This window comes from Galleria mellonella, unplaced genomic scaffold (assembly GCF_026898425.1).
Source record: "Galleria mellonella isolate WM207_F2 unplaced genomic scaffold, CSIRO_AGI_GalMel_v1 utg4725, whole genome shotgun sequence".
NCBI classification, from domain to species: Eukaryota; Metazoa; Arthropoda; class Insecta; order Lepidoptera; family Pyralidae; genus Galleria; species Galleria mellonella.
The window spans coordinates 11,355-29,651 of record NW_026442103.1 but is presented as its reverse complement, the minus strand read 5'-3'; the positions used below and the strand labels follow the sequence as shown (position 1 = coordinate 29,651).

At 41.7% G+C, this 18,297-nt stretch overlaps 1 protein-coding gene across 1 annotated transcript; it reads left to right on the top strand.

Annotated features, from left to right (window-relative positions):
* The first annotated feature begins 511 nt into the window (after window positions 1-511).
* Window positions 512-18,297, top strand: LOC128201484 (aspartate aminotransferase, mitochondrial-like). The gene is made up of 6 exons (XM_052898629.1): window positions 512-739; window positions 2,708-2,864; window positions 3,412-3,555; window positions 15,476-15,682; window positions 17,357-17,452; window positions 18,100-18,297. The coding sequence occupies exons 1-6, from the start codon at window positions 648-650 to the stop codon at window positions 18,280-18,282; spliced, it is 879 nt and encodes a 292-aa protein (XP_052754589.1). The 5' UTR covers window positions 512-647; the 3' UTR covers window positions 18,283-18,297.

The window sequence follows — 18,297 nt, the reverse complement described above, 5'->3', positions numbered from 1 at the left end:
ATTAAAAATATAATACATCTGTTTGCAGTCTTTTCTATTTTTAATTGTTCTACCCAAAGAACCTTTCACACAGGCCTTCTAGAAAAGTGGCAAACTAATTCACTAATGAAGTCGACATCTAATCGATTAATTCATGAAATTGAATGAAATAGCAACGCCGGATATCTCATTCCAACTCATGGACTCGCTTTCCATAATGTTTTCATCGATGGATTCGCTTGCCACTTGTCAAGGGGGTTAGTTGGAGATTGTATATGCGCCTCTTTTAAGGGCCAAGCGTTCTTGAAAAATGATCTTTAATAATCTTCCTTTTATTTCAAAATTTATATTTGCTTATTTATTGTTTATTAGCCTATTACTTTTGCGTAATTAATTTTTTGTTGTTTGGTAACACAATTGAACCATTGACAAGCAGTAGCGATTAAAAAAGGTTCATTGTGATGATGAATTTTCGATTGACACTGATTGACGGATTGACGGCATGTGTTACTGAAATAGTAGAAAATCATCATTATCTGTCAATGTGTCATCATCTAACCAGCTGGACTGCACGTCGAATATAGAGACGAACTTTAAGATTGTTCATACCGGTTGTATTGTTTGTATTACTTTATATTAGTGTTCTACAAAGACCGCATTTCAGTAAAATGGCTCAAGCATTAAAGAAATTAACTGTTCACGTGCTTAAGAACAATAATGTAGAAAACATCATCAGTGCCACAGCTATTAGAACGAACAGGTATGCCGGTTAATAAATTTAATTTACGTAATAAAGTGCAGTGTTGCAAGAAGGGTAGGGTAGAAAAGTTTGTGGAAACGAAAACTACCTAACACCAATTTTTCTGTGCATATATTATTACGATGGTTTCAAAAATACGAAATTTACGTCGCTATTTTTCTCAATGTTTGTTATAATTATTTATTGTAATAATATTTCTGTTAAGGAAAATTCTTATAAATATGGAAATACAAACAAGTAACAACTCCCGAATCGTTTATAACTTGTGCTTTTATTTTGTGCAACAGTCTAGTTATAGGGCTACCCACTAACCAGTATTATGTTTCTATTTCTGTAATGAACCTTAATTAACTCACCGGAACTAGTGTCGATTAACAGATAGGTATTCATGAGACTAGCACATTTTTTAACTTTTAATTTACAAGCTGTATTAAAGCCATTATCTTATTTTTGATAATGATATTAAGCATAAAAAAATATCATCATACCTACATATATATATTTATGATGGATGAAAATGGAATGTTTACTCCACCTGCATTATTGATTTGCGCTAATTGAGTACTAGATAAGGATAATAGGTATTAATTAAGTAAGTTATTGTTACGAATACTAGAAATTAGCTACAAGGGTATCCAAAGGGAATTTAGGTGTTTTACCTGAGCAATGGGGCCACCAGGCGCTAAATTTATTGCTTATTATCCATTTCTTCAATTTTAATACATATTAGAATGTCTACGTGAAATGTAATAATTTTAGAACCAAGGTCAACTTTGAGATATTCATGTCTACCCACTGTTGTATACATTGATTAATACAATAGAAAAACTGCAGTGAAAACTGATGATAGTGAATAATAACTGGTGGTGGACTTGAATTAACTAAGTAACTGATTTGAGGATAGAATAAAAATTCAGCTATAAATAAAATAAAATTTGATCTGAGGGTAGTCTGTGTTCCTTGAATAGAAGTAAAATTATGAAATGAAAGTAACTTGTATCAAGTACCTACAATTATTACCTAATATACTACAATAATTATCATATTTTTAACAAAGTTATATCTTTCTTTATGTAGACAACTAAAACAAGCAAATGTTTTATTTACAAAAAAAAAAGATATATTTTGTTCACTTATTTTGTGTAAATCTTATAGAATTACACAAAAAGTTTAATAATGTGATCTAGTAAGCCCTTCTTAAATGATGTTGAAATGGTTGTGTGCTGTCTAGGCATGGGGTTCTAGTGGGCGCAACTCTATTCATTCCTCCTCTGTCATTAAAACTTTCTCAAGTTTTTAGGGACCAATTTTAGAATTATCAGTCTACCCTCCTCCTTCCTATTGATTTTTAACTTACATATCATAACTATTATACAACACAAATTCATTATACATTGTTTTAATTGCAAGCTAATTTCTTAATAATCTTTTATGTGAGGTACAAAAATTTTACTACTACAATTATGTAGTTAATTAAGCATCTGTTATGTGGTTTCATATTTGGGAGTTATCATTTAAATATGTTGGATTTTGCCATAAATTTTATAATAAGGTTAGTAAAGCTGTATAATGTAATTATTAGAAATCTGTAGCTAAGTTTATAAAAAGCATTTATTTTGAATTCAAGTGCCATACATAGAATATGCAGAAAATTAGCTCATAAAATAGTATTATTAATGATATCCAATGAAATATAATATTTTTATTAACAGTTAATGCTAAGGCTTAATACCTAAAACATATAATAAGGTATAAAACTTCCCCATAAAGTAATGATACACATGTAAACATTAACTGAGCTATAGTATATATAGTAACCTTGTATTATGGATCCATATCCATTTACTTCATATTACTTCATAGAAAAAGTAATTTAATACATAATCAATAAACACTATAGTAGGTACTTTGTATGTAACTTCATAATTCTGATCCTTATCAAAATCGATTATTATTTTCTCAAAACAGCACATGGTGGGACAATGTCCAGATGGGTCCACCAGATGTAATCCTTGGCATCACAGAGGCATACAAAAGGGACACAGACCCCAAGAAGGTTAATTTAGGAGTGGGAGCATATAGAGATGATGAAGGAAAACCTTTTGTATTACCCTCAGTTAGAAAGGTTTGTATTACTTGCTTTCAATGGAAAATTATATATGAGCATATACAAAACTAGTGAATGAAAAGTTGTAGTCATTATATTATTATTGTGAGTTGTTTTAAAATTAAAATTTGAAATCATGTTACTTAGGTAACACATAGGTAATGGATGATAATAGAAAGCAGTCAAGGACAGTACTTCTAACCTGATTTGATGCTTATTCATATAAATAGGTTGGTATATAATTGTAGCAAGGAGTTTTGCAATATTTTTATTTACTTTGAAAAACTTTGACCTTCAATAATATAATATTTTATTAAATTTGTTATATTGCTGCTGAACGAGACTAACAAATCCTCATTGCTAATCTATTAGCGTAATCACCAGTCTTCTTCCTTTTTTAAATACATCTGCTATACTGCTTAAGCTTAGATGACCTTCCAACTCTAAAGGGCTGAAGACCTAACCTGTCTAGTACAAATCTCCAATTAATGTTGGCCCTAATCATTGCCAGCTTAATAGACTATAAGTTTTGCAACCTAGATTGAACAATTTTTTTTTTATTTAGGCAGAGGAAATCGTTTTCAAGAAATGCTTGAACCACGAATATGCCCCGATCGGCGGTGAGGCCGCGTATACAGAAGCTGTTGCTAAGCTAGCTTTCGGTGCGGACAGCCCAGTTCTTAAAGATAAATCTAACTGCACAGTGCAGGTAGGTGTATTATTTTTAAACATCTAAGTTTTACTCATGACTTTTATAAGTAAAGCCAAATATGTAACTTATAATGTTATATAAAATTAAATTAAATTATTTATTTTCACTTGACCGGGATATGTTTTTCGTCATATCCGGCATAAAACATAGCATATGTTCTTCTCCATCCAAGTCTCCAGTCGTGATTATTGGTTAAACCGAAAAGTAAGTAGCAAACTCATTTTTATAATTTTTGTAAGGATATTGTAATGTTGTAAATTATTTATCTTTAATTAGAAAATTGATATAAAATTACACTGACGGTCACAATTAATTGTCCAGTTATTTTGTTTACCAAAGATGTAAACAATCAATACCTATACTTTTATCGATACCTGTACTGATTTCGTTGTTTGATGGATCACAGTGTCTCCGTAGATAAACGCTTTCGAATATTCGATACATGTTTTGAAATAACAATGATGATTTATAAAAAAAAAAATATTTACCATTTATCATTTTAATCCCATACCGGTATATAATTATTTATCTACAATAATATATATATATTTTTTTTTATTTGTTTATTATATACAAACAAGAGAGTCACGTTCCTCACAATGGTAACAGACGACAAATGTCTCTGACTATCCCATTAGGGTTTACTATCGTGAACATATTTTTTGATTATTCTAAGTTATATTTCTCGTGGCAACGACGATGATGTTTCTTGGCGCAGTAACAGACACGTTGCTTTGCGTAAATAAGTTCCCGTACTCTATTCTTAGTCCAGTTTAGGGAACGATCTTTTCTAAATTTACTGGAATCTGAGGGCGCTGGACTGCGCCTGTGTTCCCAGATGTTGTCTGCATTTTCTAAATATAGTTACCATGTTATGACCATCTTTAAATAGTATAAAACGAAGCCCCTGTCTGCGGTCTTACTATTCATTTCTTTGTTTTTTCTAAATTACGCAACGAATTAGGTATGATGATGGATTCCTCTCGTTTGCTTTTTTTTATAGAAGGGTTGTATGCTTTATACTTCTTAAATAAATTTCTGTACTTAGGTATAATGTGAATGTGAAAAGGACTCTATTTTCCGCGCTTAGCCTCACATTTGGGCCATTGTGCGTATGAGTCGTGGCTAGTGCAGCCAACCTAGCTCCGTCCAGAAGCGTAGAAGCTTCCTGGGTTTTTCACAGGCCTCACGGAGCGACCTCACCGTTCCGAGGATTTCTAAACGTTGATGGGCCACAGCCTGACATTCCAGGATTACGTGAGCAGCCGTTTCTTCGGCGTTGAAACGGCCTCGACATAGAGGGCTGTTTGTGGCTCCTATTGTGTATAGATGTTTGTTTAATGGACAATGACCCGTTATTGTTCCTATCATTGTTTTGAGGTTTTTTCTGTCTAGATGTAATAAACGTTTTGATAGTCGTTGATTCAACATAGGTACGGCCAATTTTGATTGTCTGCAATCAATAGCCTGTATCCATCTTTGGTTTTGTATGTCAGAAGATCTTTGACGAATCCACATTCGAAGTTGTGAGAATGGAAGAGGAAGGAGTGGATACGGGCCTACCACCCTCGTTCCTGAGCCTTTTCTAGCTAGTTCGTCTGCAGCATCGTTACCATAAGATCCACTGTGCCCTCTTATCCATTGGAGGATAACTCGGTTACTTAGGTATATAAATTCATTGTTTGATAATAAATTGAAACGATACGAAAGCGGGACGTGGCGTTAGTTTGTTAATAATAGGTAAGCTACTTTGCTAGCAATATACCCTGTCAGGACGATATCTACGTAGTCCTCTTGCAAATCATCGTGGTTAATTTCTAGTAAACACCACAATGGACCTACCTGAGGGGAAAGGGTTTGTTAGTAATGTAGATCTAGTAGTGAATGGGGGATAATGTGGATGTATCAGTCCCATTGCTAGCAATATATCTAGTCAAGTCGATCTCTGAAAACCATCGTGCTGAATTTCATCATGATGATCATCATGAACAACTAACCTGCCCTTTCATCTCACCTATCATCCCTCACTGATGCCCCGTCAATGTATCCTATTAGCGCAGGCGGGGTTACCATTCCATTATCATCCATTGACCTACTAACCTGTTTTCATTCTCATCGTTTCTTTTTGTACTTGTTTACGACAATATACATAATTAATATAAGCTGAAATTTTCTTTCTCTCGCTCTTCAATTTTCATCCGTTAAGTAATATCCAAACAACAACAATAAGCCACTATGATAATTACTCGGCGTCTTCAAAAAGTGATAATTTTATAATTTAGGTTTTGTTCCATTACTTAATTTTAAATTTTTGCATTGTTTATATAAACGTCTTTGATAAAAGAAGTTAGTTTTATATCTAGGTACTATTTACCTGTATAATGTTCATTTTAAATCCCGATTGCGATTTTAAAATATTTGTTCCATTAAATAAAAATACAGCAAATTCTGTTAAATCTAAAAATATAATAATCAAAATCAGTTCAGGGATATACGAAGATATTGTGTAATAAAAAAAAAAATAAGGAGAATAGAGAATTAGCTCTCTTTTAACGTTGTTCAATCCTGTTCATTATAATTTGCTGGCGACATTCAAAATGTTGAAGGTCATTTTTGCATTTAATGTAAACACTTGAAATTTGTGTATATCTGATAAGATAAATTTATGTAATGCCCATTACGTTGCATAGATTCTTATCGGGTTCCTACCAAACTCCATCATTCATCATCATCACTGTTTCATAATCATTGTGTGATAATTATCTCTATGAACTCGGTACTTGTAGTTACCAGGAGGAAACATAATTTATTATTTTTCCTTACTTTCGTGTTCGCAGTCATAATCCTTAACGGGGTAATCAAAGGCATTTGTGTACTGTTACCTTTGTTGTGAACATATAATTTACAGGGTACAGAGGAATAACACCTGAGTTCTTAGGAAAAGCAATGCATGGGGGTATCATGGGCGAAACAGTATACTCTGTTATGTCCATGGTACTGACGACGGTTACCACTTTCCATCAGGTTAGCAGGTTAGCTTGTATGCCATTCTAAGTTGCATAAAAAAAATCATTTGATATATCTACATCTCGCGTATAATATTTGAACGGTGTGGACTGCCGTTCGGTGAGCGTGGACTGTAGGGGCGTTGGTTCAGGCTGGAGTGAAACACAGCGATTACTATTCTGAAGCCTCCGGTACCGTCTGAAGAGAGTATTTTTTCTTCTTGTCCTATTTCTTCTCGAGTGTAGTGCGTCGCTGCCCGGAAGCGAATGCCGCTCGACGGGAGGCGGCCTATCTTTATACTCGCCCGCTCGCACGATAACATTTCCAACTCGCGTTAGCGAATCTGTGCGAGCGGGACGGGGTGAGAGTGAACGAGACGCGTGTCTCTTCAGATCGGTACCCTATAGCGTCTATTTATTTATTACAATTTACAATTTCTTAGTTCTATTTATTGTTACAATTTCTATTTCTATTCGTAGGTAATAATGACAACACGTAAAGAATGCTTTATTTGACTTACACTATAGGTATCTTAAATCTATGTAAATCTATATAAAATAACAGTATACAAACGATTAAACTAGGGACTTAACAACTATAAATTACGATTACATATATACAAATAATGTCGCGAACATAATCTCCCGCCGCAGCTCTCGTAGCTGGAGTTAACTCGTGTTCGCGTCGCTCGATGTCGATGTGGGCAGTATGATCAGCTTCTTAGTGGGTCGCCGTAGAATGCCCTTGTTCGTCCGCACGTCGACTGCTCGGATCTCGCCGTCTGGTCCAGGGTAGGTTGCCACCACCACGCCTCGCGGCCACGTGTTGCGAGGCAAGGTCCCATCAGCTATTAGGACCAGGTCGTCCATTTTGATGGCTCCGTGTGTAGCTCGGGGCTCCCGCCGGTGTTGCAACTCGGGTAGGTACTCCTTCACCCACCGGTTCCAGAAGCAGTCAGCTAGCCTCTGGCTGGCACGCCACTCCTTGTGTCCCGCCGCGTCGCTCTCGGTGAAGCTGCCTGGCAGTGGGACGCGCGATGGACCGCCCAATATGAAGTGATTGGGGGTTAGGGCGCTGTCGTCGTCTGCCGATGTTGACACGTGGGTTAGCGGTCGACTATTGAGGGTGTGCTCGACCTCGACCAGCAGAGTGTGGAGGACCTCTTCCTTGGGGGCCCGCTCGTTCAACGTAGCGGCTAGTGCGGTCTTCACGCTACGCACCAACCGTTCCCACGCACCTCCCATGAAGGGTGCGCTCGGGGGAATGTAGCGCCACCGGATGAAATGAACTGATGACTCTTCTTGGATGGCTTCCTCGGCTGCTTTCTTCAGTTCGACGTCAGCACCTTTGAGGTTGGTGCCTTGGTCGGACCATAATTCCGTGGGACACCCTCTGCGGCTTATGAAGCGCCGCAGGGCCATTATGGCGGAGTCCGTGCTGAGGCTGCCGGCGATTTCTAGGTGGACTGCGCGCGTCGTTAGGCAGGTGAAGAGCACTCCGTATCGTTTCTGGTGAGTGCGGCCCACTGTCACGGTCATAGGCCCGAAGTAGTCTAGGCCGGTGAACGTGAACGGTCGCTGATGATGCGCCAGCCTGCTCTGTGGATGGTTGCCCGTTGATGGCTGCGCCGGTCTTGCTCTTCGTAGGCGGCACAGCTGACACCTCTTCAGTTCACTGCGGACGGCGTGTCGTAGGCGCAACACCCACAAGTGTTGTCGCACCTCGTTCGTGGTGATCTCGAAGCCGCCGTGGTGAAGTTTCCGATGCACCCATGCGATGTATAGGCGCACCCAGGTGTGGTTTCCGTCGACGACGGGGGGCTCTCGTTGCTCGGCTGACAGATCGGCGGCGGCTGCTATTCTCGATCGAAGTCGCAGAATGTCGTCGTTGTCTATGACGACCGACAGCTGTATGAGTCGACTGGATGACGGCAGCTGTTTTCCATGTTTCAATGCTGCGATTTCGTTGCCGAACGCCTCTTGTTGCATCGCGCGAATCCATAGCCGTCGCGCGCGATCTAGGTAGTGTGTGTCTATGGGGATGAAACACACAGATGGACTATTGCTGTTCTTGATTTTCATTTTCGTCTTCTCTCTATCGACTTTCTTCGTGCGGGTCCAAGTGGGGTCGGCGCTCTCTTTCTTCTTGTTTCTCTTTCGGATGGCGGTACAGCGTTGACTGGTCGGTCGCAGGAGGTCGATGAACTGCAACACTCGTGCTGAACTGCGAACAAGTTTCAACCAATTAGAAAAACGTGACGGATCGGGTAATGCTATAGACAACTGCGTCGCGTTCTGTAGCTTGTGTTCTTCTCCCGTTTCCGCTTGACTATCGTCGCTCGTACTATCTTCACGCGGCCACTGCTCTTCGGGGAGGTACAGGAAGTCCGGCCCACGGAACCATCTATGCTGCGAGCCGAAGTCCGTCGGTGGGTCGCGTGTGGCGTCGTCTGCTACGTTGTGCCGCGTCGGTATCCATCTCCACTCGTTCGTCTTCGTTTCTTCGACGATCTCGGCGACTCTATGCGCGACGAACGGCTTGTATGCGCGAGGACCGGTGCGTAGCCATGCGAGCACGGTGCGTGAGTCCGACCAGTATACTCGGCGAGCGGGCTTCAGGTCGTGTTCTTCGACTGCCGTGCGCGATAGGCGACACCCGAGGACGGCCGCTTGCAGCTCCAGTCGCGGTATCGTGGTCACTTTGTTGAGTGGGGCCACTCGTCCCTTTGCCGCGATCAGCGACACGTGGACCTCGCCGGTCGCGCTTACGGCCCGCCAGTACACGGCACAGGCGTACGCGTCCGAGCTGGCGTCGACGAATGTATGCAGCTCCGCTGTATCGGCCGTGGCTACCTCCGGGTAGCACCGCGGCACCTCCAGCGCGGACAGCCGTCGCACGTGGTCCATCCAGCTTCGCCAGGCGTCCGCTTCCCGTGGTTGCAGCTCGGTGTCCCAGTCGATACCGGTACGCCACGTCTCCTGCAATATCTTCTTCGCCTGTATGGTGATGGGAGTGGCGAGGCCCAGTGGATCGAACAGCGACATGATCGCTCGTAGCGCTTCCCTCTTCGTCGGCGTCTGTTCCCCGCTGGCTATCTGTGGCGGAAGCTTGTGTCCGTTGAAGTTGAAGCCTAAGGTGTCTTCAGAAGGTCGCCATACCATCCCCAGTATCTTCTCCGCGTCGAGTTGTACCACGCTGTCCCCGCCGGTGTCGGAGAACGCGGCGCGCACTTGATGCGAGTTCGACGCCCACCGTTGGAGATAGTAGTTGGCTCGACCGTGGATCTGTGCGACCTGTCTTGAGACGCGTACGGCTTGCTCTTCCGTGTCGAAGCTGGCGAGGTAGTCGTCGACGTAGTGGTTCATGACCACCGCCGTTGCTGCCTCCGGGAACTCTTCCTTGTACTGTTCTGCGTTCTTGTTCTTGACGTAGATCGCTGTACACGGTGACGATGTTGCGCCGAATATGACACTCTTCATCCTATATTCCACAGGTGGACCCTCTCGTCGATCTCCTCGCCACAGGAACCGTTGCATGTCCCTGTCTTCTTCCCGTATGGTGACCCGCATGAACATGTCCTTTATGTCCGCCGTGACTGCCACCCGTCGTTGCCGGAACCGCATGAGGACCCCCGGTAGCGATTGAAGTAAGTCGGGGCCCGGCAGCAGCATGTCGTTCAAACTGATGCCCTTCGTCTTGGCTGCTGCGTCGTGCACGATCCGCAGTTTCCCCGGTTTCTGCGGGTTGATGACGGCGAAGTGTGGCAGGTACCACACCCGTTGGGAACTCCGTGGCGGGGCGACTTCAGCATACCCGTTCTTGAGTAGCGTGTCCATTTGTTGTTCATACCTCTTCTTAATTTCTTCATTCTTGTCGAGTTTCCTTTCGACCAGTTGGAGACGTCGCATTGCCGATTCGTAGTTGTCCGGCGGCACAGGGTCGTCCTTCTTCCATAGTAACCCCGTCTCGTATCCTCCCGCCGGTAACGGACGAGTTTTCTCTTCTAAAATGCGCAGGGCGCGACGTTCTTCTTCATTGTAAGACCTCTTCGGTGCGATTCCCAGCGATTCGAGCGCGAAATGTTGCTTCATCATTTCTTCCATCGATTGTTCCTCTTCATGTGTCGTCACTATGTGGCTGATTCTGTGCACCTGCTGTCTTGTCCTGCCGCGACTCGTACCGTGCAGTACCCATCCCAGGTCGGTGAGTGATGCGACCGGCTGCGTGTCGGATCCTCTTCTGATTTCGTGGGCCAGCAGTAGGTGCCAGTTGTCTTGCCCCAACAGTACCGTCGGTTTGCCCTCTTCGTAGACCAGTTCCCTCTCTATGTCTCGTAGATGTGGACAGCCCTTGATGACGCTGCGCGGTACCGACTGCGGTGATAACTGCAGTCTGTCCATCGTCCGTGCCCCCACTGTGTATTCTTGTGAATTCCGCCCGTGGATCTTGAAGTGAACACGCGTCGATTGAGCTGCGTTGATCCGTGCCCCGGCCACACCTTCCATGTAGAATGGTGCGGGGGAACCCGTAGCACCGATTCGCTCCGCCACCGCCGTCTCGATGATGGTGCAAGTCGACCCGTCGTCCAGTAGCGCGTAGATGTCGCACGTTCCCGTGGGACCGGTGACTCGTATCGGCAGGATCTTCAGGAACGCGATCTTGTCGTTTTCCCTTGCCGATGCGGCGACTGCGGCGGACTTGTCCTCGACGACGTGTGTTGTCACTTCGTTCTCCGGCTGTTGTCGCGTGGTGTGCAGCAGAGGGTGATGAGTCTGCGTGCACTCATCTACTCCACATCTCTTGCTCTTGCAGGCGTGGCGAAATCTTCTCACTTTGAGGCAACGGAAACACAGCCTATGAGTCTTCGCTAGCTCCCATCTCGCCGATGTGTCCGCTTCCTTCATCGTCTTGCAGTCCGATGGAGCGTGTCCCTCTCGTCGACACATCGGGCACGGTGGTGTAGCGGGTTTCTCTTGCGTCGCGTATGTCTTCGCCGTCTTCCTAGGAGCGGACTCCCGCCGGTCTTCGGACGGTATCTCCTCGGCGGGGGCGAAGTTTCCACATCGTGCGGCGGTCCTTTGCAGGAACTGAGAGAGTGTTATGAGGTCCGGTTGTCCCTCCGGTTGGTCGTTGGCGAAATCGTAGTACTTGAAGCGTAGTACCGACGGCATCTTCTCTGTGACGTTTCTCACTATTTCTTCATTGTAGAGGTAGTGACTCTTGTTCAGCGCTCGTATCGTGGCGACGACGTTCTGCACCTTGCTTGCGAAGAGGCAGACGTCTCTTGCGTTGTCCGAGAGTCGTGGTAGCGCGCGGAGTTTGTTCAGTTCGGCTGTGACGAGTGCTCCAGGGCGGCCGAACCTCGCGGCTAACATCTTCATCACTTCTTCTGCGGTCGTAGACCCGACGAATAGGGAGCGTGCCGCGTCCTTTGCGGCCCCCTTCAAACTTCTGCGCAGTCTTGCTAGGTTCTCTTGTTCTGTGTGTTGACTTGCGCTCTCTTCATAGGCCATCTTCCATGGTAACCACTCGCTCGACGATCCATTGAAGACTGGCAACTCGGTGACTCTTGACGCTGTGGAGGGCAGTATGTTGCGAGCGGCCATCTGCATGGCGATCGCAAACTCATTACAATCGATGCCCACTTTCAGCACCGGTTCTTCTTTTTTCATCGACTGCATCGCTGCTGCTATCGTAGGCATGGCGGCATGTGGGTCAACGTGGCGTGCGTGGTCCCGGTGAAGTGCGTCGCTGCTCGGCTGTGGCGGCGGCGCTCTCGAATCCTCTTCAACGGGTCTCGATGGGACGAACCCCTGACGCTTGCCGGTGACTTCTTCTATCTCTGGTACATGCGGCTCCATCGTGAGTGCTAGCGTGCTTCGATGAACCCAATCCGACGTTCGTTCTCTTCTGACGGTAGCGTCGTCGTCTTCTATTTCCTCGTCGTCTTCCGATTCGGCTTCCAGGGCGGCGACACGTGCAGCAGCCAATTCCACCTCCTTTCGAAGTAGCTCCTCCCGTGCCTTGGCCAGAGCCTTCTTCTTCTGTGAGGCCGTGGTGCGAACCGTGCGTGCCGTGCCGTGCTTCGGTTCCTTCTTCCTTGCTGTCTCCTCTGTCGTTCCTGTGGCTTCGGTAGTCTCCGTGGCTCCTGTGGTCGTCGTATCGCCGGACGTGTTCGTAGTCGATGTGGTGGCGGCGGTAGACGACGTGGCAGCGACAGATGACGTTCTGACAGCCGCAGACGACGTGGTGGCAGCAACGGACGGCGTGGCAGCGACGGACAGCGTTCCGGCGGCCGTAGTCGACGTGGTGGCGGCGGACGTTGTGGCTTCGGTGACGGCGATTTTTTGTTGCGATGACTTCATGTTTCTCGTAGTCGGCATTTCAGTGATCCGGCTTCAGAATGGTCTTCCTCCAGCGATCCGGCTTCTCGATGTACCAACGGTGTTCCTCCAGCAATCCGGCTTCTCGAAGGACCACGATGTACCAACGGTGTTCCTCCAGCAATCCGGCTTCTCGAAGGACCACGATGAACGGTGTGGACTGCCGTTCGGTGAGCGTGGACTGTAGGGGCGTTGGTTCAGGCTGGAGTGAAACACAGCGATTACTATTCTGAAGCCTCCGGTACCGTCTGAAGAGAGTATTTTTTCTTCTTGTCCTATTTCTTCTCGAGTGTAGTGCGTCGCTGCCCGGAAGCGAATGCCGCTCGACGGGAGGCGGCCTATCTTTATACCCGCCCGCTCGCACGATAACATTTCCAACTCGCGTTAGCGAATCTGTGCGAGCGGGACGGGGCGAGAACGAACGAGACGCGTGTCTCTTCAGATCGGTACTCTATAGCGTCTATTTATTTATTACAATTTACAATTTCTTAGTTCTATTTATTGTTACAATTTCTATTTCTATTCGTAGGTAATAATGACAACACGTAAAGAATGCTTTATTTGACTTACACTATAGGTATCTTAAATCTATGTAAATCTATATAAAATAACAGTATACAAACGATTAAACTAGGGACTTAACAACTATAAATTACGATTACATATATACAAATAATGTCGCGAACAATATTATTATATGGTCCTTCCAAGAATCCTGTATATACCTTAAACATCCAAGCATGTATCCATTAAGGGGCGTCGTTATGTGATTTGATTTTTAAAACTTTGATTAAAGACTGGACTTCATAACTAAGTTTATTTTTAGAGGATTTTTGATAATTACCTATTCAAAAACAGTACCAGACAAAACTTTGCTTTATTTTCCCTATAATATTTACATATACCTTTATAAACTGTAATTATTTCAGATTTTTAGCTTTACAAACTAATAATAAATAAATATGGATAAATGGGTTAGAGGGGAGGGGTTAACATTTTCGATCATAAATCAAAAACTACTCAATATAAAAATAAATAAAAATCAGATGTAAAATGTATAAATGAAGCCCTTTCATGTGATACCTCACATTATCTGTTAGTTCTATTCTGAAATTTTCAATACCCATTTTGAATTCCTTAGCAGAAAAAAAAAAATTAATTATTTCCATTGCAATATATGCAGGCCAACAATATGTAAATCTTAATTTTCTCAATGTAAATCAAAAAATCCAAATTTCAAATCGATAGCATTAGTACTTGCCGAGTATAGCACTGTGACAGATGAACGGACGGATAAAGTCGCACCATAAGGGTTGCTTTGTACTTTTTTGATACAGAAAACTAAAAAGATAGTAATACTTAATACGTAGTAATACTTTGTCCTCAGTCTCACGTCATTTATGCAGAAAATCTATAAAATTTTACATAAACAACTCTATTGATAAAACGAAGAAAATTGTTAGCACAAGTGCATGGCATTGACATTGAATGGTTAAAAATAAAATTGCCCTAGGTAATTTGTTATTAAATATCAACTTTATCGGCTTGAATCTTGTAAAGAGTCGCTTTGTTTTCGGAGCACTATCTACATGTAATTTATTTTGATAACTTACAGCTCGGTACAAAATACAGATATAATTAAGTATATATGTCTACCCAAGAGCAACGAATGTACTTAACCGCGTTTAAAAAAGTAATAATTGTATACCAGTATTTATAGGAGTAGTAAAATACGCTTTAATAAGTGACACTAATTAAGGATGGATAATATATAGCAATATCTATATATTGTAATTGCCGTGTAGTTTATGGTATAGAATAGGCCACTCCTTCCTTTCCCATGGGGGTCGTAAGAGCCAACTAAAGGAGGGCGAGGGATGGGCTGCAGTTTCCCTCTTAAAACATCTCTAAAGCCAACTCGTCTGTCAAGTATGGCAACTACTGGCAAAACCTCTCAAAGGGAGGCTTATGTTCAGCAGTGGACATTTAAAAGCTGATATGATGATGTTATTGTAGTTACAATATCTATACAGATATTGGCCCAATAACAGATATATTAGATATCGGTATATATAATCGGTTATCCTCCAATATATAGTATCGCAAAGAAAAACCCGCTCGTAATGAATATAGATATTAGACTGGTATGAGTGATATCGCAATGGGTGGTTATAAATGTGCAAAAGAACTCAATATATAGATATCAGATATTACCCATCTCTAGTACTTATCCTATAATTTAGTTCCTTTCTGGGACCCCTATAAATTTTGTTACGATTAAACGACGCGTTTTTTTTTTTTAATTACTAAGCAAAATCTAAATATAAATATAAATATCATCTCAATAATAAATAGTATATGTTCTTTACCATTCCAAAAGAAATGCGACGCTTTTGGGATAGAGAAATAGACTATTATTCGAAATTTATAATGATGGTTTTAACTTGCCCAAAACGGTAGTATACAAACAGATGTACTTTCACATGTATAATACTGTTATTAGTAAACTTTAACTATTTAATCTACAGACACTCTCAGGAACCGGTGCCTTACGTCTTGGATTTGAGTTCATCACAAAACACTACGCCAAAAATAAGGAGGTCTGGCTGCCCAGTCCGACATGGGGGAACCATCCTCAGATCTGCAACACGCTCGGCTTGCCGCACAAGAAGTACCGCTATTATGATCCGAAGACGCATGGTTTTGATCTGCAGGGCGCCCTCGAAGATATCTGTGTAAGTATTGTTATATTGCATTTTCTTCAAATTGTAATATTTGATTACTTTAGCCTGAATGGAACCAATCAGCATTTTGAATTAACCAATCACCAAATCTAAAACGAAAGTGGACGAATCTACCATCATTTCTTAAGTTAATTTAATTTTTTTTAATGGAAAATAATCGAGTGGTAACTCTGCCTGCGCTATGGATATACACTAGCGGGGCACCAGTGAGGGATGATAGATGAGCATGAAAGCAGGTCAGTTAGCCCATCGTGACGAATGCAACAAGTATCAATCACAATGGTTTCCGGGGGGGACCACGTGGAGGTCGACCTGACGGGGCTTGCTAGCAATGGGGCCATCAGTCCCCATTGCTAACAGTCCCCCCCCCCCCCCAGTTAATTTTGGTTGTTAACTGTGTTTATTATTATCGTAGATTTACATGGATATTTTGAATTGAACCTTAAGTTGGCGGAGTAAATCCCCAAGTAACATTGTTTACAAATTAACTCATAAAATTTTATTCCTTATCTATGTATACTAGCTTTTGCCCGCTACTTCGTGCGTTTAGATTTTGAAAGTAGGTAGGTAACCATTTGTAAACAGCGTAACAATATACTTGTAAGAAATAGAACTGTAAAAACTGCATTAATTTTGGTGCAGTGGTTTTAGCATAACACTGAAACAAATAAACAAACAGACAAACAAAAAATTCTAAAAATGATAATTTTTATTTGTATTTCTCTTATTAAAATCTCTCATATCACTTTATCTTATATATCTCATATGTACAGTTATCGTTTAGTTACAATTCCATTATATTTAGTAAAACAATCATACTGTATTAGCTGTAGAGTTCACAGAGATGTCGATAATATTAACTCGATTAAGTGCACGCGGTATACGCATGCTTGTCTGTCAACAGATAAACCGGGAAATTTTGTTAGTATGACGTCACAGTATATTCATATTGTGTTAACCTTTTGCCCTGTAACATAAAGAGAAACAACACTGTTTATTTATCTCATGGTAATACTAAAAATATATACATATAATTTGTAACATAATAAAATGTTTGTCGTGAATTCGGAATTATCCTATTATTCTCCTTTAAATAATCTTGGAATGAGTGTATTTAAATCTGATACTAGCAATCAGGAGCATTCGCATGGATAGATAGAATTTTCTAAAATAGTATATTGTCTATGTCATTCGCTGATAATTTAGCTTTCTAAAAATAAAAAAATAAAACTTTTAAAATCTGTTCAGGAGTTTATCCATTACAAATAAATAAACAATCAAATCTTTCCTTTTTATAATATTAGCATAGGTGAACTAATTGGTACTTTAGAATCTTTTCACTGTAAGAGACAATTTAATTTTAAACTTGAGCATTGTTGACGTATTATAAATACACTATCGGGACGTAAAGCGGCGAAAAATGTAGGAAAATAATACATACATACCGGATTTTACGTAGTGGTCACAGCAGAACTGAAGTGTCTTCTTCTGGCTACTAGAAGAACGAAAAGACGTGAAATGGAAAACTAAATAACTCGACTATTGTATTTTTGAAATAATCATGATTTTTAATGCTTTGTTGAAACGAAGTACCTATCGTGATTTGAAGATTACACATTAGGCGAGATTTTGTGGCACTTATTTATTCATATTTTTTGTTCGTAGAACATTCCAGAGGGATCTATAATTCTTCTACACGCATGTGCACACAACCCGACTGGTGTGGATCCCAGACCCAACGACTGGAAACAGTTATCCCAGGTAAAAAAAAACTAATTAATACAACAAATTTATTATATTTATTTAAAATTTTTAGTGATCAACCTAAACCCTTGAACATTTCAAATTAGTGATTGAATGAGACGTTTAAAAATGATTACACTTGCTTCGTTCTTCAGAGGGCACCTTCATCAGTCATACGGTGAAACACGTTTAAAGCCTCTATGCATAACGCAGACGATCGTCGTGAGCGTATTTAGATCCCGAGCCCACCATAGAGTTGTTTGGTCCCTGCCTCAGGTTTCAAGCAAAACTTCACAAACACTAATCTGGGAGCTCTGTTATCAGGAGGAATAAGTTGGTGGCCTATGAAAATATTAAAATTTTCTCTCTTCTCTTGGTATTATTCTTCAATTTAATTTTCATTTTTCAGCCTTCAAGAATAGTAAAAAATTCTAGCGGTCCCCCAAAAAGGTAAACAATAGTCCGTTTAAAAAAACTCCGTATTTCTATTGAGAATATATTAACAAAAAATTTATTACACTTGACTAACATCTATACTTGATCTAAGAGCAATAAAATTACAGTTACCACCAAACCCCCATCAATCCGCCTCCACAAAGAGAGCGAAAAAATACAAATCTTTAAGAAATTTAGCTGCAATAACTTATATCGATTTCTGTCGCCAGGCAATCAAAGAAAAGAAATTATACCCATTCTTCGACATGGCGTACCAGGGCTTCGCGACCGGCAGCGTAGACAATGACGCATTCGCTGTACGTCTTTTCGTCAAGGAGGGCCACCAGGTCACACTAGCTCAGAGCTTCGCTAAGAATATGGGTAAGTTACTATCACCGTTAATTTACATTTGACGTGAAAATAAACAA